At 41.6% G+C, this 18,591-nt stretch overlaps 1 protein-coding gene across 1 annotated transcript in view; it reads right to left on the reverse strand.

The window, feature by feature from the left end:
* The window catches only part of LOC116675020 (uncharacterized), a 130,958-nt gene that overhangs the window by 38,518 nt on the left and 73,849 nt on the right, over positions 1-18,591 (reverse strand). Inside the window, exons 51-60 of the mRNA XM_032507143.1 lie at positions 18,027-18,125; positions 17,296-17,460; positions 16,410-16,757; positions 15,470-15,606; positions 14,667-14,793; positions 13,305-13,478; positions 7,623-13,215; positions 3,886-6,659; positions 2,929-3,555; positions 1,932-2,180 (exon numbers count right to left, since the gene is read on the reverse strand). Of these exons, the coding sequence (XP_032363034.1) occupies positions 1,932-2,180; positions 2,929-3,555; positions 3,886-6,659; positions 7,623-13,215; positions 13,305-13,478; positions 14,667-14,793; positions 15,470-15,606; positions 16,410-16,757; positions 17,296-17,460; positions 18,027-18,125 (10,293 nt within the window). The remainder of the gene's footprint in view (positions 1-1,931; positions 2,181-2,928; positions 3,556-3,885; positions 6,660-7,622; positions 13,216-13,304; positions 13,479-14,666; positions 14,794-15,469; positions 15,607-16,409; positions 16,758-17,295; positions 17,461-18,026; positions 18,126-18,591) is intronic.

Below are 18,591 nucleotides of genomic sequence, written 5' to 3' on the forward strand. Positions count from 1 at the left end.
AGGAGAGGTTACCCCCAAATTCCACAGGATGCGTAACAGTTGTTTCCTCTCTACTCCTCTGGATGGAAACAAACTGTTGTTGTTCTTGTGGTTCTATTCTATGTGAATTTGCAAGATCTTGTGCATCCTCGTGACTTTAGCTGTCAGTCATGGCCGCAACCGACCTGCAACAGATCCAGACCTGGTGGGAGTTGATGGACGTTGGGGCCCAGCGCAGCAGGTGACATGCGCACGGATCCGCTGCACCACGCGTGGATAAAATAATGAAACAGTAAATAGGACTACAGTAACACAAATACGTGCAGAATTAAGACAGTCAAGAAAGCCCAGTGTTTGGTGGACCGGGTACTAAAATACCACAACGTTTGTTCCTGGGGAGATGGATCTGTGCGTCCCACCTCCTGTGCGCCATGGATGTCTGAGCCTCAGCAACTACTGACTATAAAGATACAATTTGCCTGTTCCCATACTTAGCACAACACTTTGCAATGTTTGCTAAATGTCACGCCTCTTTCACATTGCAAGTGACTGACCTATTTGGATGCCTTTTCAGATACCTGATGAAGTTCAACGTTTTTGATCTGGCATCATTTATCTTTGTACCACACACCTTGCATGTAGCCGTTTGCTTACTGCCACTGTTTACCAAGTTATTGAAAGCAAAACTAATGACAAAAGGTAGTGCCGTCGTCAATGTATTTTTTTATGAGTGCACGCACATAGACATAGCGCATACGTTACGTTGCATATTACGGCAAACAACAAGGGATATGCAGCTTGCCATAAATTTCCCCAATTCATATGCGCCAATAAAAGAAAATAGAAATATATGAATAAATTTAGATTTTAAAAGCAATAATTGCATGACAGGTTGTTGATGAGTCTCAAAGCTTGAGTCCGAGTCAAGTCTAAAGTCTTTTGGGTCAAGTCGCAAGTCCAGTCTGAAGTGTGACTCGTTTCCAAGTCTCAGACTTGAGTCCCCATCTCTGGTGTTTGACTATTTAATACTAATGTTGTCCGTTACATGTAAGCCATTGTCAAATGAGTTGATACAAAGCTAAGTAAGCCTATCAGCTCCACAAAACTCTCTCTGAATTTCTTGGTTTGGCTGTGTTCACAAAATGGTGTAGTCTGGTGACAGTAGCTTGAGTGATGCGTTTCACAGCACCACTGAAAAAGGACAACAGCAGTGTTCAGTTTTGGAGGCAAGGAGAACTGCTGCAACAGGTTAAGACATAGCTGAAAACCTGAAGAAGCATCCACAGGACGTTTCAATCAGTGATTGTACTGCTAGAAAAAAACTTACACATTCAGCAAAAAAAAAAGGGACTAAGGTCAGACACGGACGTCGCTTGCTGCTCTTGAACAAATTAGTAGTGGGTTTGTAACGTAGGTGGGAAATCACCAAAGCCTTGCATCTGTAGGGAGCCGGGTTGGGTTGGTAGGTTGGCGATTCCAGTCCCCGTATGGACCAAAGTACAGAGTGTGGATTGGTAGCTGGAGAGGTGCTACTTCCCCTCCTGGCCCTGCCAGGTGCTGTTGAGCAAGGCACCGTACCCCCCCCCCACCACCACCACTCAGGGCACTGGTCCAGCACTGGCAGCCCACTCACTCTAACATCTCTCTATTTGTGCATGAATAGGTCCAATAACTATAACTTTATAAAAGGAATACTGCGAATATATCCTGGTTTTTGATACACGTGGAGCATCAAAAAGGATGAAAAAGAGGCCAAATAACGCAACTATGAGCTATATTTAAACCATCAATGCTGACAGTATGCTCATTACACCCGTATCCTTGTATGCACTTAAAGCCTGTATGTGAAGGATCTGATCATTTTATTTAAACAGATAATTAATGTTCATTAACTTTGGTAAATCCTAGGGCAGTTTCAAAAAAGACACTAAGGCACACAGAAATGATGATACCTCAGTAAGTTGGCTGTTGGGTCCAGTCCCTGAGAATAGCTGTATTTCTATGAAAATGTTCCTCGTGGTAGATCCTTCTGGTATCTCTGAAACACGTTTCTCAGTCTTCACAATGCTTGCTTCGGCTAGAGCTTTGTTTTCCTGAGAGGGCAGTCCTTTTACCAGGGTTACCTCACCCCAGATAATGTCAGTTGAATATTTCTGAACTGCCTGCAGTGATGCAGGTGATATTGTGTCAGCCTTGTACACCTTGTACACATTGTGGACACAAAAAACCAGCAGGAAAAATTCTAACATACAATTGTATGACGTTTTTGTTGAGCTAAGAAAAGAACTTTTTGTAAAACAGGTCAATCCCATTTGAATTATACTTTTTGTTTGGAGGTGTACAAAGCCTTACCCCCTTTAACTAGCAAGACAGTGATCACATGTATGAGGAAGCTCAAATTACTACCCCGAGGAACTGAAACCATTGGTGGCACAGATGGCAGCACTTTTCCTTTTTTAATTATTACATTACAGTACATTTAGCTGAAAAGTGAAGTGAAGTGTCTTGCTCAGGGACACATTGGTTGATGAATCGCAGTGGGAATTGAACCCAGGTCTCCCACACCAAAGGCATGTGTCTTATCCACTGCTCCACCAATTGATATTGTTTTTTTCCCTCTTCTCTCGGTCTACACAACTTGTCTTCTATTGTAGTTACAAAGGAATTCTGCATTGACGCTTTTTGAAGGGTGAATATAGCAATTCAAAAAGGGGAATGGATGGTCCATTTCTTTGATACAGTGTTTGTACCAAGGAAACCTTTGACTTGGGTGGGTTTTGACAGTAAACCAGTGGAGATACATTATGGACATGTGAAATATTGGTGAGTTAGTTCTGTTTCATTATATACTACTATAATGAATCAAGGGTTTCCTGGGGACGGTCCTTCATTTAGAATAAACTAGATAATGTGGGAAAATGACACTGTGTGGAAATAAGTATGTCTTACCTGTGGCAAATCCATTCTCTGGAGCATCCCTTCACCAGTGGTGGAGGTCATGGCCATTGGGAGTGGAGCATTTAGTATATCCACATTGACCATCTTTTCTCTTTCTTCTTCCTGAATTGTCCTCTTCCCTTCCTTCTCTTCCTTCTTAGTTTCCTTTGCATCTGTTGTGTGTCTCTCTGTTTGGTCTCGAGGGACAACACTGGGTTCAGACAGGGATTCTGTAAAGCTTTCTCGCACTTCAACCTGGGTCTTCTCACTTGAAGACTTGTCAGTGGTGGTCACATCCTTGCTTTCTTTACCTGTCTTAAACAGAATACGTAATTCCATTTTAGGTTCCTTTTCTATTGCGACAGTTTTGTAATCATGTACACTGATGTGGATATCTCCTGTTATAACAGACTTCTCATCCAGGCTCTTGGGTACATAATGCATGTCATCTGCTGACACTTCAGCATGTTTTTCATGGATAATGCGATCCTTTCTTCTTTCTTTGGTCTTTACTTCGACCATGGACATCTTATCTGTAGTCTTTTCTGGCTGAACAGCCAAAGAAAGGTCTTTGTTTTTTGGCACAGTTTTGCACTGGATACTTGTTTGACCCATATCAATCCTTGGCGCCTTTGCTATCGCAACAGAAGTGATTTTATGCTCCTTTATAGTGGCCTGTGTACCTGGTTGTAAAATGTGCTCTTCAACCTCTTTGTGGATTTTCTCTATCCTAAAAGACATTTCATCCAAGCTCTCAGGTGAGCCATGTACGTCCTTTGCGGACACTTTAACATGCACTTCTTGTGCATTCCAATCCTTAACCTCTTTGGGTCTTTTATTGGTCTTGACTTCGGCCATGGTCATCTTGACTACAGTCTTTTCTGCCAGAATATCATCTGAAGTCAGGTCTTTGTTTTCTGGCACTGTTTCACGCTGGATACTTATTGGAGCCTTTGCTATGTTGCTATTTGCAACAGATGCAATTTTATGCTCCTTTATAGTCACAGGTGTACATGGTTGTAAAAGGTGCACTTCAGCACCTTTGTGGATTTTATCCATCCGAATAGACTTTTCCTCCAGGCTTTGGGGTGCATCATGCACGTCCGTTGTCGACATGTTAGCATTTACTTCTTGCACGTCATGATCCTTGACCTCTTGGGGTCCTTTCTGTGTGGTACTCCTGAGCTCTAATTTAATCACTGTTTGGCTTGGTTTTACAGTCTCTTTCTCAGATATACGTATTTCTTCAAATGTTGTCTCTGCATCACTTAGCGGCCTTGCAGACACAGAGGGGGGTTGACTTGAGTCACTCTGAGCCACATTCCCTTGCCTTTCAGTTGGGATTTTTTGCACTTCAACTCTTGTCTTAACTGCAGCCTTTTTTTGCTTAACATCAGCAGTGGTCTTATCTTGGTTTTCTGAGGCTCTTTCGCACTGGACACGTGTTTGACCAACATTCATCCTTGGCTCTCTTGCTCTTGTGACAGATGTATTTTTATCTATCTCCAAACTGGTTGGTATATCTAGTTGTAGGATACGCACTTCAGGCCCCATATGGATTTTCTCTATCGTAACCAATTTTTCATCCAAGCTCTTGGGTACACTGTCCATGCCACGTGTCGACAGTGTAGGATGCTGTTCCTGGACACCATGTTTCTTGACCACTTTGGGTTTTTCCTGCACGGTCATGAAGAGCCCTCGTTGGGTTTTACTTTGGCTTGGTTTTACCATATGTTGCTCAGATATGCTTATTTCTACAAATTCTGTCCCTGCCTCATCTCCGGGCAATGCTTCACAAGCAGGAGAGGGTTGGCCCGTTTGAACCACATTGTCTTGACATTCAGTCCTGCTTTCTCGTACTTCTGTTGCAGTCATCTTAACTGCAGCAGTCATATCTTTGCTTTCTGCTACTCCTTCTCTCTGGAGACTTGTTTGAAGAGGACTGATCCTTTTTGTTCCTGTGATAGATGTGTTTCCATCCTCCTCTGGACTGGTCTGTATATCTAATTGTAAAATGTGCACTTCAGGCCCCAGCGTCCCTCTGGCTAGTATGATAAATTCCTCCGAACCAGCGGCTTCAGTTTGCTCTCTGGAAGACACTGAAGATGTTTGACTTTCAGATTCTTTCTTGACATCCATCAGCTCTGTGGTAGCAATTTCTGAGGAAGGTTTCATACCCTCTAACATTCTTTTGGTTGATAAAAGCTCTCCTTTATCCACAACAGTAATTTTAGTTCCTTCCTTAGTCTTTGGTTGCTCTGTGGTAGTAAGTTCTGTGGAAAGTTTCAGACCCTTCGACATTCTTCCGGTTGGTGAAAGTTTACCTTTTTCCACAATTGTTATTTGAGTTGGTTCTGTGACCACATCTGGAGTTAAAGCTGGTTTCTGCCTGTCAGACATTTTCATGGACTTTGTAAGCTCTGCGGTAGGAAGTTCTTGGGAAAGTTCAAGACCCTTTGACTTTTCTTTGGTAGGTGAAAGCTGTCCTTTTACCACAACAGTAATTTCAGTAGGTGATGTGACCACCTCTGGAGTTGAAGATGGCTTCTGACTGTCAGGCTCTTGCTTTGTCTTTGTCAGCTCTGTGGGAGAAAGTTCTGGGGAAACGTTTAGAACCTTGGATTTTCTTTTGGTCAAAACAGCCGTTTCAGTGGCTACTCTGACTACCTGTCCAACTGAAGCCTTGCCATTCTCTGGTTCTTCCTTAGTTTCCTTAGACTCCAGGTCAATACTTCCACCAAGAGCAGAGACTGGCTCTACAGCTGAGGAAACATCAAGACGTTTTGGCTTCGTTCTGGCTGGTATCGTAAATTCCTCCAAAACAGCTACTTCAATTTGCTCTCTGGAATGCACTGGATGTGTCTGGCTGTCAGATCCTTTCTTGACATCCATCAGTTCTGTGATAGCCAGTACGGAGAAGGGTTCAAGACCCTTTGATATTATTTTGGTTGGTGAACATTTAGCTTTTTCCACAACAGTAATTTCAGTTGGTGATGTGATCACATCTGGAGTTAAAAATGGATTCTGCCTGTCAGGCTCTTGCTTGGTCTTTGTCAGCTCTGTGGGAGAAAGTTCTGGGGAAACATTTAGACCCTTGGACTTTCTTTTGGTCAAAACAGCAGTTTCAGTGGCTACTGTGACTACCTGTTTAACTGAAGCCTTGCCACTCTTTAGTTCTTCCTTACTCTCCTTAGACTCCAGGTCAATACTTCCACCAAGAGCAGAGACTGGCTCTACAACTGAGGAGGTGTCAAAACCTTTTGGCTTCCTTCTGGCTGGTATAGTAAAATCCTCCAAAACAGCAGTTTCAATTTGCTCTCTGGAATGCACTGGATTTGTCTGACTGTCAGATCCTTTCTTGACATCCATCAGTTCTTTGGTAGCCAGCTCGGAAGAAAGTTTCAGACCCTTTGACATTATTTTGGTTGGTGAAAGCTTTCCTTTTTCCACAATGGACAATTCAGTTGTGGCTGTGACTACCTCTGGAGTTGAAGCTGGCTTCTGACTGTCAAGCTCCTCCTTAGTCTTTGTCAACTCAGTGGGAGAAAGATCTGGCAAATGTTTCAGACCCTTGGACTTTCCTTTTTCAACAACAGTCATTTTAGTTGGTGCTGTGGCCACCTCTGGAGTTGAAGATGGCATCTGACTGTGAGCATCTTCCTTAGTCTTTGGTTGCTCTGTGGTAGTAAGTTCTGTGGAAAGTTTCAGACCCTTCGACTTTCTTCCGGTTGGTGAAAGTTTACCTTTTCCCACAATTGTTATTTGAGTTGGTTCTGTGACCACATCTAGAGTTAAAGATGGCTTCTGCCTGTCAGACATTTTCATGGACTTTGTAAGCTCTGTGGTAGCAAGTTCTTGGGAAAGTTCAAGACCCTTTGACTTTTCTTTGGTAGGTGGAATCTTTCCTTTTACCACAACAGTAATTTCAGTTGATGATGTGGCCACCTCTGGAGTTGAAGATGGCTTCTGACTGTCAGGGTCTTGCTTGGTCTTTGACAGCTCTGTGGGAGAAAGTTCTGGGGAAACGTTTAGAACCTTGGATTTTCTTTTGGTCAAAACAGCCGTATCAGTGGCTACTCTGACTACCTGTCCAACTGAAGCCTTGCCACTCTCTGGTTCTTCCTTAGTCTCCTTAGACTCCAGGTCAATACTTCCACCCAGAGCAGAGACTAGCTCTACAGCTGAGGAAACGTCGAGACTTTTTGGCTTCCTTCTGGCTGGTATATTAAATTCCTCTAAAACAGCAGCTTCAATTTGCTCTCTGGAATGCACTGGATTTGTCTGACTGTCAGATCCTTTCTTGACATCCATCATTTCTGTGGTAGCCAGTACAGAGGAAAGTTTCAGACCCTTTGATACTATTTTGGTTGGTGAAAGCTTTCCCTTTTCCACAATGGACAATTCAGTTCTTGCTGTGACTACCGTTGGAGTTGAAGATGGCTTCTGACTCTTTGGCTCTTTACTGGCTTTTGTTAGCTCGGTGGTAGGAAGTTCTGGGGAAAGTTTCAGACCCTTCGACTTTCTTTTGGTTGGTGAACGTTTACCTTTTCCCACAACAGGAATTTCAGTTGGTGATGTGATCACATCTGGAGTTAAACATGGCTTCTGTCTGTCAGGCATTTTCCTGAACTTTGTAAGCTCTGTGGTAGCAAGTTCTTGGGAAAGTTCAAGACCCTTTGACTTTTCTTTTGTAGGTGAAAGTTTACCTTTTTCCACAACAGTAATTTCAGTTGGTGCTGTGATCACCTCTGGAGTTGAAGTTTGGTGTCTTTCAGGTTCTTGCTTGGACTTTGTGATCTCTGTGGTAGCAAGTTCTTGGGAAAGGTCAAGACCCTTTGTCTTTTCTTTGGTAGTTGAAAGCTTTCCTTTTACCACAACAGTTATTTCAGTTGTTGTTGTGACCAGCTCTTGAGATGCAGATTGCTTCTGACTGTCAGGCTCTTCCTTGGTCTTAGTCAGCTCTGTGGGACAAAGATCTGGGGACAGTTTCAGACCCTTGGACTTTATTTTGGTTGGTGAAAGCTCTCCTATTTTTACAACTGTGTGTCTTTCAGTTGGTTCTGTGACCACATCTGGAGTTGAAGATTTTTTACCATCTAGTTCTTTCTTATTTTGTTCAGGCTGTTCAACTGTCTCAGAAGATGTGTAAAAGTCACAACTCTTGGACTTTCTACTGGTTGATAAAAGTTTTGTTTCTTCAAAAACAACACTTCTATTTGGGTCATTGGAACTCAAAGAATATTGGTGACCTTCAGGTTCTATCCTTGTCTGATGTGCCAGAGTGTCAGCAAGTTTAAAAGGAGGTTCTATACTCTTTGACTCTCTTTTAGGTGGTAGAAACTTCCTTTGTTCCACAACAGCAGTTTTAGCTTGACCTTGAATAAAGTCTTGGGTTGCAGGATAATTTTCAGGTTCTTGTTTTAGTTCCTTAGGCTCCATACCAAGAGGAGATACTGGCTCTGGAACTGTGGAAACCTCAAGACTCTTTGATTTCCTCCTGGATGGTATAACTTCAGTTTCTTCCACAACCACAGTTTCAGTTAGCTCTCCAGGGCTCAGTGAAGGGTTCTCACTTCTTGGCTCTTGCTTAGTTGTGGTTAGTTCAGTACTGTCTGACTTTCTTCTGGTTGGTATGAGCTTTGTTTCTTCCATAACTGCACTTTCAGTTTGCTTCCTTAGACTCAAAGCAGATCTATCACTTTCTGGTTCTGCCATCATCTGTGCTGGCTGTTGGTCAGCCTGTTTCAGAGGAAGTGTTGTTGTAACATCAGTTGGTACAGGGACACAGGGCAATGGCTCTGATACATCTAGAATAATGGTTGCAATACGCTTTGTTTCCTCCACAACAACAGTTTTAATTAGCTCTCCTGAGTTCAATAAAGGTTTCTCACTTCCTGGCTCTTGCTTGATCTCGGCCATTTCCCTTGTAGCATGTTCTGGGGAGAGATTAAGACCCTTTGCTCTACTTTTGGTTGGAGAAAGTGTTTTTTCTTTCACAACAGTAGTTTCAGTTGCTTCCGTGGCCATCTTTGGAGTTGTAGACAATGTCAAGCTGGCAGGTTCTTTCTTATTATCTTCAGGTTCCACATCAGTAGTTTTAATATGGGCAACAACGTGCTGTGAAGTTGTTGTAGGTTTACTCTTTGACTTTCTTGTGATTGGTATGAGCTTTGTTACTTCCCTGACGACACTTTCAGTTTGTTCCTTTAGACTCAGAGCAGACCTCTGACTTTCTGGTTCCTCTGTAATCTGTGCTGTCTGTTGGTTGGCCTGTTTCAGAGGAAGTGTTGTTGTAACATCAGTCGGTACTGGGACTGAAGTCAATGGCTCTGATACATTTAGAATAATTGTTGCTATAGGCTTTGTTTCTTCCAAACCAGCAGTTTCAGCAAGGTCTCCAATGCTCAATAAAGGCTTCTCACTTCTAGGATCTTGTTTTGTCTCTGTCACTTCCCTTGTAGCATGTTCTGGGGAGAGTTTTGGACCCTTTTGTCTTCTTTTGGTTGGAGGAAGCATTTTTTCTTCCTCAACAGTGGTTTCAGTTGCTTCCGTGGCCATCTGTGGAGTTGAAGAAGACTTCAGGCTGTCAGGTTCTTTCTTATTATCTTCAGGTTCCACATCAGTAGTTTTATTATGGGCAACAACGTGCTGTGAAGTTGTGGAAGGTTTATTCTTTGACTTTCTTGTGGTTGGTATGAGCTTTGTTACTTCCATAACGACACTTTCAGTTTGCTCCCTCAGACTCAAAGCAGACCTCTGACTTTCTGGTTCTTCTGTTATCTGTGCCGTCTGTTGGTCGGCCTGTTTCAGAGGAAGCGTTGTTTTAACATCAGTCGGTACAGGGACAGAAGTCAATGGCTCTGATACATTTAGAATAATTGTTGCTGTACGCTTTGTTTCTTCCAAAGCAGCAGTTTCAGTAAGGTCGCCGATGCTCAATGAAGGTTTCTGACTTCTAGGATCTTGCTTTGTCTTTGTCACTTCCCTTGTAGCATGTTCTGGGGAGAGCTTTGGACCCTTTGGTCTTCTTTTGGTTGGAGGAAGCATTTTTTCTTCCTCAACAGTAGTTTCAGTTGCTTCTGTGGCCATCTGTGGAGTTGAAGAAGACTTCAGGCTGTCAGGTTCTTTCTTATTATCTTCAGGTTCCACATCAGTAGTTTTATTATGGGCAACAACGTGCTGTGAAGTTGTGGAAGGTTTACTCTTTGACTTTCTTGTGGTTGGCATGAGCTTTGTTACTTCCATAACGACACTTTCAGTTTGCTCCCTCAGACTCAAAGCAGACCTCTGACTTTCTGGTTCTTCTGTTATCTGTGCCGTCTGTTGGTCAGCCTGTTTCAGAGGAAGCGTTGTTGTAACATCAGTCGGTACAGTGACAGAAGTCAATGGCTCGGATACATCTAGAATAATGGTTGCTATACGCTTTGTTTTCTCCACAAAAGCAGCATCAGTTTGCTCCTTGGATCTCAGTAAAGATAGCTGACTGTTCGGCTTTTCTATGGTCTGTGTTTTCTCCTTGTTAGAAAATTCTGGGGACAGTTTTAGACTTTTTGACTCTCTTTTGGTTGGCGAGATCTTACTTGTTCCCAAAATAGTTTCAACTGGATATGTGATCCCCGGTGCAGTTGAAGAAGTCTTTTCATTCTCAGATTCCTTTGCAGGTTGAGCAAGCTCTGAATAGTGGTCAGTAGCTATACTCTGGGTAAGAACTGGTATTGAAGTTGTGGAAACTTTCAAACTCTTTGACTCTTGCCTTTTTCGTACAGACTTAGATTGCTCAGCATCTGTGCCTTTGATGGGCGCTGAAGTAAGGTGAGACATTAGATTTTCTGCTTCACCTTTGAGCTGTGCAGGCTTTGCAACAGTTACGTCTAAGAACACATCTGTACTCTTTGACTCTTTACTGGTAGGTCCAAGCTTGGCTTGCTCAACAATAATGGTCTCAGCTTGCTCTGTGACTGACTTAGTGGTGAGTTCACCTGCTGCTACTTCCTTTGTAGCATGTTCCACGGAGAGCTTTGGACCCTTTGATCTTCTTTTGGTTGGTGAAAGCTTTTTTTCTTTCACAACAGTAGTTTCAGTTTTTTCCAAAGCCATCTGTGGAGTTGAAGACCTCAGGCTCTCAGGTTCTTTGTTATTACTTTCAGGTTCCACATCAGTAGTTATATTATGTGCAAAAATGTGCTGTGAAGTTGTGGTACATTCAGTACTCTTTGACTTTCTACTAGTTGGTATGAGCTTTGTTACTTCCATAACAACTCTTTCAGTTTGCTCCCTCATACTCAAAGCAGACCTCTGACTTTCAGATTCTTCCGTCATCTGTGCTGGCTGTTGGTTAGCCTGTTTCAGAGGAAGTGTTGTTGTAACATCAGTTGTTACAGAGACAGAAGTCAATGGTTCTGATTCATCTAGAATAATGGTTGCAATACGCTTTGTTTCCTCCACAACAACAGTTTCAATTAGCTCTCCTGAGCTTAATGAAGGCTTCTGATTTCCTGGCTCTTGCTTTATCTTCGCCACTTCCCGTGTAGCATGTTCTGAGGAAAGATTTAGACCCCTTGCTCTATTTTTGATTGGAGAAAGCATTTTTTCTTTCACAACAGTAGTTTCTGTTGTTTCTGTGGCCATCTGTGGAGTTGTAGACAATGTCAAGCTGGCAGGTTCTTTCATATTACCTTTAGGTTTCACATCAGTAGTTTTATTATGGGTAACAACCTGCTGCGAAGTTGTGGTAAGTTTAGTACTCTTTGACTTTCTTATGGTTGGTATGAACTTTGTTTCTTCCATAACAACACTTTCAGTTTGCTCCCTCAGACTCAAAGCAGACCTCTGACTTTCTGATTCTTCTGTCATCTGTGCTGGCTGTTGGTCAGCCTGTTTTAGAGGAAGTATTGTTGTAACATCAGGTGTTACAGGGACAGAAGTGAATGGCTCTGATACATCTAGCTTTGTTTCTTCTACAGCAATAGTTTCAGTTTTCTCTCCGGAGCTCAATGAAGGCTTCTGACTTCTAGGATCTTGCTTTGTCTCTGCCACTTCCTTTGTAGCATGTTCTGGGGAGACATTTGAGCCCTTTGATCTTTGCTTGGTTGGAGAAAGCATTTTTTCTTTCACAACAGTAGTTTCAGTTGTTTCTGTGCCCATCTGTAGACTTGAAGACTTTAGGCTGTCAGGTTTATTATCATCAGCTTTCAAATCAGTAGTTCTATTATGTGCAACAACGTGCTGTGAAGTTGTAAGTTCAGTACTCTTTGAGTTTTCCTCCCTAAAACTCAAAGCAGGCCTCTGACTTTCCAGTTCTCCTGTCATCTTTGCTGGCTGCTGGTCGGCTTGTTTCAGAGGAAGTGTTGTTGACTTTTGCTTTTGTGGTAAAATTGTACTTTGTTCCAAAACCGCAGTTTCAGCCGGTGCTGAAACAAACTGTGAGGTCGACTTCTCAGATTCCTGTACCACACATGTAGCTCTTTCATTGTCTGCCACTGGCTCTGAATCAGCTGAATCATCAAGAATCTTTGACTTCCTCCTGGTTGGGATAACCACAGTTTCTTTCTTCACAACAGCAGCAGCATCAGTTTCCTCTTTGGATCTCAGTAAAGATATCTGACTGCCAGGCATTTTGGTCTTTGTTTTTGTTGTTTCATCCAGAATAATGGTTGCTATATGCTTTGTTTCTTCCACAGCAGCAGGGCCTGTTGGATTCCTGGGTAACCCTTGAGTAATAATAGGTTTTATCATTTCAGGCTCCACCTTAGTGTGGGCAGGCTGTGTATCAGTGGTCAAAGTCTTGGACTTTCTCCTGGATGGTACAGGTGTAGTATTCTCACTAACACCAGAGGCAGACTGCTCAATGACTTTTGGGATCAATACAGGTTCTTCAACAGCAGGTTTTATTTGCTTAGCTCCAACAGCTGTGGTATCTGACTTTAGACCTTTAAATGCTGCCTCTTGAGAAGTGTTGTTACGTTGGGCTTTAAAAGGTTCTGAAGTATATGTTGGACTCTGAGATTTCTGTTTTGTTGGTTCACTTCTGGTTTGCTCCACACCAGCCATTTGTATGTCTTTCATGACGGCTGTTACAGTAGGCTTTAATGTTTTATCTTCAGTTTGCAGCTCAGATAAAACTGACAAGTTATCGTCAATAGATGTAGATTTTTCTGTTAAGGAAATGCTTTTTTGTAGTTTAAATTGAGGGTTTTTTTCAGATGAGTGCTTGCTTTTGCGTGGTGGTGGCACTACAGATGTCTTTGTCTCCTCGAAATTACCCTGAGGCAGCTTTTGTTTGCTCTTTCCATCAAGTTCCTTGAACAGAGTAAAGATGACATTAAATACTACAGTTTCTTAAATATAACATGTAATATTAATGAGAAATAATTATATGATTTAAATACCTTTAAGCTGCAGCTAAGATAAGCCTTTTGTGTGTCTGCTTCTCTGAGTGTCTCCGAACCTTCTCGCTCTAGTTTTCCAATCAAGACTGGTATCAAGCAGTCTGTTAGAAACTGCTGGTGAGAAAGCGCCTCCCGCAGGCTGGTTTCCAACTTTTCACCCTCCTCTAATATCACCTAACACCAGGAGGAAAACTTGTTTAGTAGATTTGGTTCACGATTTTTGACCCCACGATACGATACCGACCTCGATTCTTTTTTTATTTTTTATTTTTTTTTTGGGGGGGGGGGGGGGGGGGGGTTGTACTCAGTAAACATAATACAATTTATTTCTGCCACATGACATCGTTTTGTCATTAATTGGTACAGATAACACAGATAAACACAGATACTTTATTTATTAATATAGATTGATTTCAATATCAAATCGTTCTAACACCAAAGATTCTTTCGTACCTTAAAATAATGTTTCCAAAATCATTTCAGTGCTTTCATTAACTCGATCAAATGAGACATAAGAATAATGGTAATGGTAACAGTAATGGACAACTCCGCTTTCAATCTGTAGGGGGGCCGTAGAGGAAAAGTGCTTTGGTGCCTACTGTAAAGGTAGTGTTTGACAAGCAAGTAGCTAATGCTAATGCTTTGTCTATACCGTTAGATTACAACATCGTTCAACACGCTCAAATTCATCAGTAACGTTAACTGTATAGATAGACGACTAATCTAATGGTAATTTAGCCAGCTAGCTAGCACACCCGTCTGCCTCACTTTGCCGGCACTGCAAATTCTCCCCAATTCCGGGTCACTTTACTCCTGAAACATTTTCTCTTTATTTAGTATTTGGTTTGAAAGCCTTTATTTGTGAATTATATATATGTATATATATATATTTTGAATGTAGAAATTGCTGCTATATTCTATTAAGTGTCCACTGCTAACTATAGTAACTGCATGGCAAATGGCAATAAATGTCATCTGGGCTGCCAATGTTGTTAAATTCTCCCCTTTTAAGGGCTTAAAGAGACAGGCGCACCTACAGAGCATCTCATGCAGAGGGTGAACACAGGTGCAGCAGCCATGGGCAGAATGAGAAAATTAAAGTGCTTTTTTAACATTGAAGCATGTAAATATGTTCTAGTACAAAAACACAAAAATACAAAAATACAAGTATAATCCTGAAAATGCTATATAATAGTTGCCCTTTAAGGGTGACCCACCAAGTTGCCAATGAGTGAAACACTTACACTATTAGAAGACTATATGTACTAGGCGGTTGTCAGATGTACCCAACAACACAAAAGTTTAAAGAAACAAGAACTGACATTGCACAATAAAAATGTAAAAACATTAAAATATAGAAACCTGCGCTGAAGAAATGGATTCTGGTTTTCTGTGGTTCCATTCCTGCAGGGCGTGAATACAGTCCATAAGACAACGAGCTGTGTTTGTAGAGCAGGTACCCTGATGTTCACTCAGCCTGGACTTTAGACTGGAGACATAATTGAATAATATTTATTGCATACACAACATTTTGCATGAAGATGAGATATAAATCAAAACAGGCTAAAATGTACTTTTTCAACAAACGGAACAACTGCAAGCACAAGAACAGAGAAATAATTATGTATGAATGTATGTCCTATTGCTTAGTTCAAGAAACCGGGCATTGACATCTACTCTTCGGATGTTTCAAACAGGTTATAAAACAGGAGAACTCTGTGTTTCCATGTCATTGATTAAGAGCAGGATGATCTACTAAGGCATGTTTCTGGTATGTAAGAATAATTGAAAACTGAATTGAAATTGATGGATGCCAGCTGAGAATTTGTCATTTAGAATATCTTCAAGTAGGGTATATAAACTTCTAAAAGCCCAAGTGGTGAAGTGCACAGATGGTACTGCTTGTCATATTAGTTTGTGAGGTCAGACAATCTCTTTCTTGTTTTGACCTTGAGTGAAATTAAAAAAATATGAATCAAACAAAAAGTGTGAATCAGTGGTGCTGGCTGTCTTACAACCCAAGTAACAATTAAAGTCATATTGAATTACTCATTTACATACAGTATGTGTTTTTTTTTGTTTTATTTATTTGTCACAGCTCTACTATTTATTTGTCTACAGCTCTCTACTAACAATGACATGCCATCCATTGTTAGACATGGTACCTGTCATGTTGCTGGCATAAAGATTTCACCAAAGTCATAATTTCTGTTGGCAGCTCATCAGTGACCGGTGTAGCCTTTACTTCCTGTTGGAGGTCCTGAACTTTCACACCCAAATCTGCCAGCGATTTCTCACAGTTCTGACAGGAGAAGGACAACAACATCACGTAAGTAGCATGCCTGCAACAGCGCCATGTTAGCATTACTGACATACTCACATGCCTGGAACATGGCAGCAGTTTAACATTTATAATATACCAATATTAATAATACTCCAAAAATCCACTTAATGTACACATAGTCTGGATCACTGAAAGTACATTTCCACTGCCGGATTTTCCGCCGGATGTTCCTCACCTTCCTCTCTCTGTCTGTTGCCGTTCTCAAACTTGCAAGCTACATGCCAAAATTGTAAAATTTTGAAGAAAATGTTGATCATACAACAAGGCAGACGTGCTTGGTGTTTTTGAAGGAATGACTGCAAAGATTTACAAAGAATATGTTTACGGCATTTACTCTCTAACTGGGATGTTTTGGTACCAATTGGTAATGATTTCTGTAGACAAAGCACGGACAGCAATACACTGGTGAGAGCAAATTACGTTTAACCATGTATCAGCTCATTTAAATAGCTCACGTTACTGTATTGTGTGAACAGCTAACTTAATTTAATATTGTATGTGGTGTTTTCTTTTGTGGGGTGCAAACCAACCAAAGCAAGTTCCTTCCTGAGACTATTTTACAGAGCCACAGTCGCTGCGTCCGAAGCTTAGCGGTGCCCAAGACGATTGTGATTGGTTGGCTTAAATAAATGCAAAACAACCCAGAGCATTGTTTTTTGTGCTGTGGAGATTGGTCTGGAGACATACCTCTTTTCGTCAGGTTTATTTGTGGGAACTCAGCCTACTTGGATAATAAGATGGATGAATAAAGTATTACTAACCTGAAGGCTGTGCCAGTGCTGTTGGAGCTGAGGGATGTTGTTCTGGGGTTGGCTGTAACTGAGTGCCTGGTCAAGGGAGCGCAGCTCCCACTGCAGGGCTGCAGATCTCTCCTTGAGCCCCTTGGCCCTCTTGGCCAGCTGGTGGTCCAGCTCCTCCAGCCGGGTCTCACAGGATGCTAGGCGCTCCCTCACCTCTTGCTCTGAGGTGGTACAGAGCTCATGGAGATGGCTTACCTCCAGGGTCAGGGCATCGCGGCCTCCAGGCGTGCAGAGGCCCAGCAAACTGTCACTGGCAGAGTCGAGCTCCTTCATCTCTCTCTGCTCCCTGTCCACTGTCTGCAGCAAAGCCTGAAATAAGCAGGGAAAAAAAGTAGAATCAGATTATTGGAATGCAGAAAGAACTATCCTTTAAAGAGCTTTTGACGTTTAGGTTTGGAAGTTGTAAAACTATATTTTAAAAGTCAAAGATCTGGGGGCATTAGTTGGCTCCAGAAATGTTCACAGATGAGAAAACTGAACATGCATACACTGTACAAATCAATTCATTAATATCTTCCTCAAACGTCTAAAATGCATTGGTTTGTTACTAGTAAAGGAGTTTGTTCATTTTGAAGCATTACAACATAAATATTTTCAGTGACAGATTAAAATTGGTGCTACTGGCTTCCCTTAAAAAATCTTACTAACAACTGTGTGCAGGGTCCAAAATTAACTTTTTTTTTTCCACCAGCCAAATGGCTAGTGAATGATAAAATTTTACCAGCCAGATAGATTACCATTGTTTTTTTAACTGGTGAGTAAAGCAAATCTACCAGCCACTTGCATATGTTATTAGCATTTGGCTATTTTTGGAGCTTGACTGTGTGTATGTGTTTTATCCTCGGACCTTCAGAGTGTTGACAGCGCTGTGCAGACCCTGTCTGTCTGCTGGAGGAACTCCGAGGCCTTTAACGTGCTCCCTCAGCCAGTCCTGGGCTGCTTCATGCTGCTCCACCAGCTGGGTGCAATGCCTCTCTACTAGGATGCCCTGCTCCAGCTGAGCTACTGCATCCTGAAAAAAACAGTAATTGCATGTTTACAGATGGAGTAACTTGGCCATTGGCCACCAAATCAAGGCACATAAAATAATTTTATAAGGGAGACTGAAGTAAAACAGTGAGTGGGTGTGAGGCGAGATGATCTTGTTCTTTGGGGCAGGGGAGGAAGAAGATGATATTGTGGTGGTTATGTTAAATATAACAGCTTAATAAGACAGTTACACTTTTATCCAAAATATACCACACTTAGTCTTATGGTGTATCATTCCAGTCTTATAAAATACATAACTGTCCATAAATACTAGGGTTCACACAAAATAATAAGATGTAATACATTTGCATTTGCTATTTTGATTTTAAAAAATGGCTTTGAATTATGAATTTAAAAAAATCTTGCAACTACTGATTAACTCTCTATGCATAATAATTAAGTGATATTAACACATGTTTACATCAATAATGTCTCAATGCAAACATAAATTTATATTAATTATGACAAATTTAGAAGGTCTAATTATTAAAAAAGTAAAGAATAAAGATAGTCTTCATATTTATTATCACCACAGAGTGCTGAACTCACAGTAAGCTCTTTGAGCAATGTGGGGATGGACTCCTGCTTGGCTGCCCAGGACAGTTCTGACCAGCCATGTTCCCGCGTGATCTCAAACAGTTCTGCAGCCTGGAGGAAAACAGTGCAATACACTGAAGATGTAAACCTTATGTCCCATCTGATTGTATGCCTAACTCACCCTGAATCACATTCTTTTAGCTTTATTTTTTAAGGTTATTTGTTGGGGCTTTTCCCTTTTTTTGACAGTGGATAGACATGAAAGGGGGAGAGAGATGGGGGATGGATTCAAACCTGGGCCGCTGCAGAACTCAGCCAACATGGGGCGAACAATCTTACCGGGTGAGCTACAGGCCGCCCCATTCTTTCAGCTTTAATAAAGTAATACAAACTTATATATTTATATATATATATATATATATACACACAGTATATACAAACACACACTTTTTTTACAAGTGAACAGTCTGATGTTTGTACAGGTCTGTATGATTATATTGTATCAGCCTGGTGTTGTCAGGAGATTCGATAAAGGTAAACATAGTCCGACTGTTTGTAAAGCTTATGCTCTAGTGAG

The sequence above is a fragment of the Etheostoma spectabile genome, unplaced genomic scaffold (genome assembly GCF_008692095.1).
Source record: "Etheostoma spectabile isolate EspeVRDwgs_2016 unplaced genomic scaffold, UIUC_Espe_1.0 scaffold00001416, whole genome shotgun sequence".
NCBI lineage: Eukaryota > Metazoa > Chordata > Actinopteri > Perciformes > Percidae > Etheostoma > Etheostoma spectabile.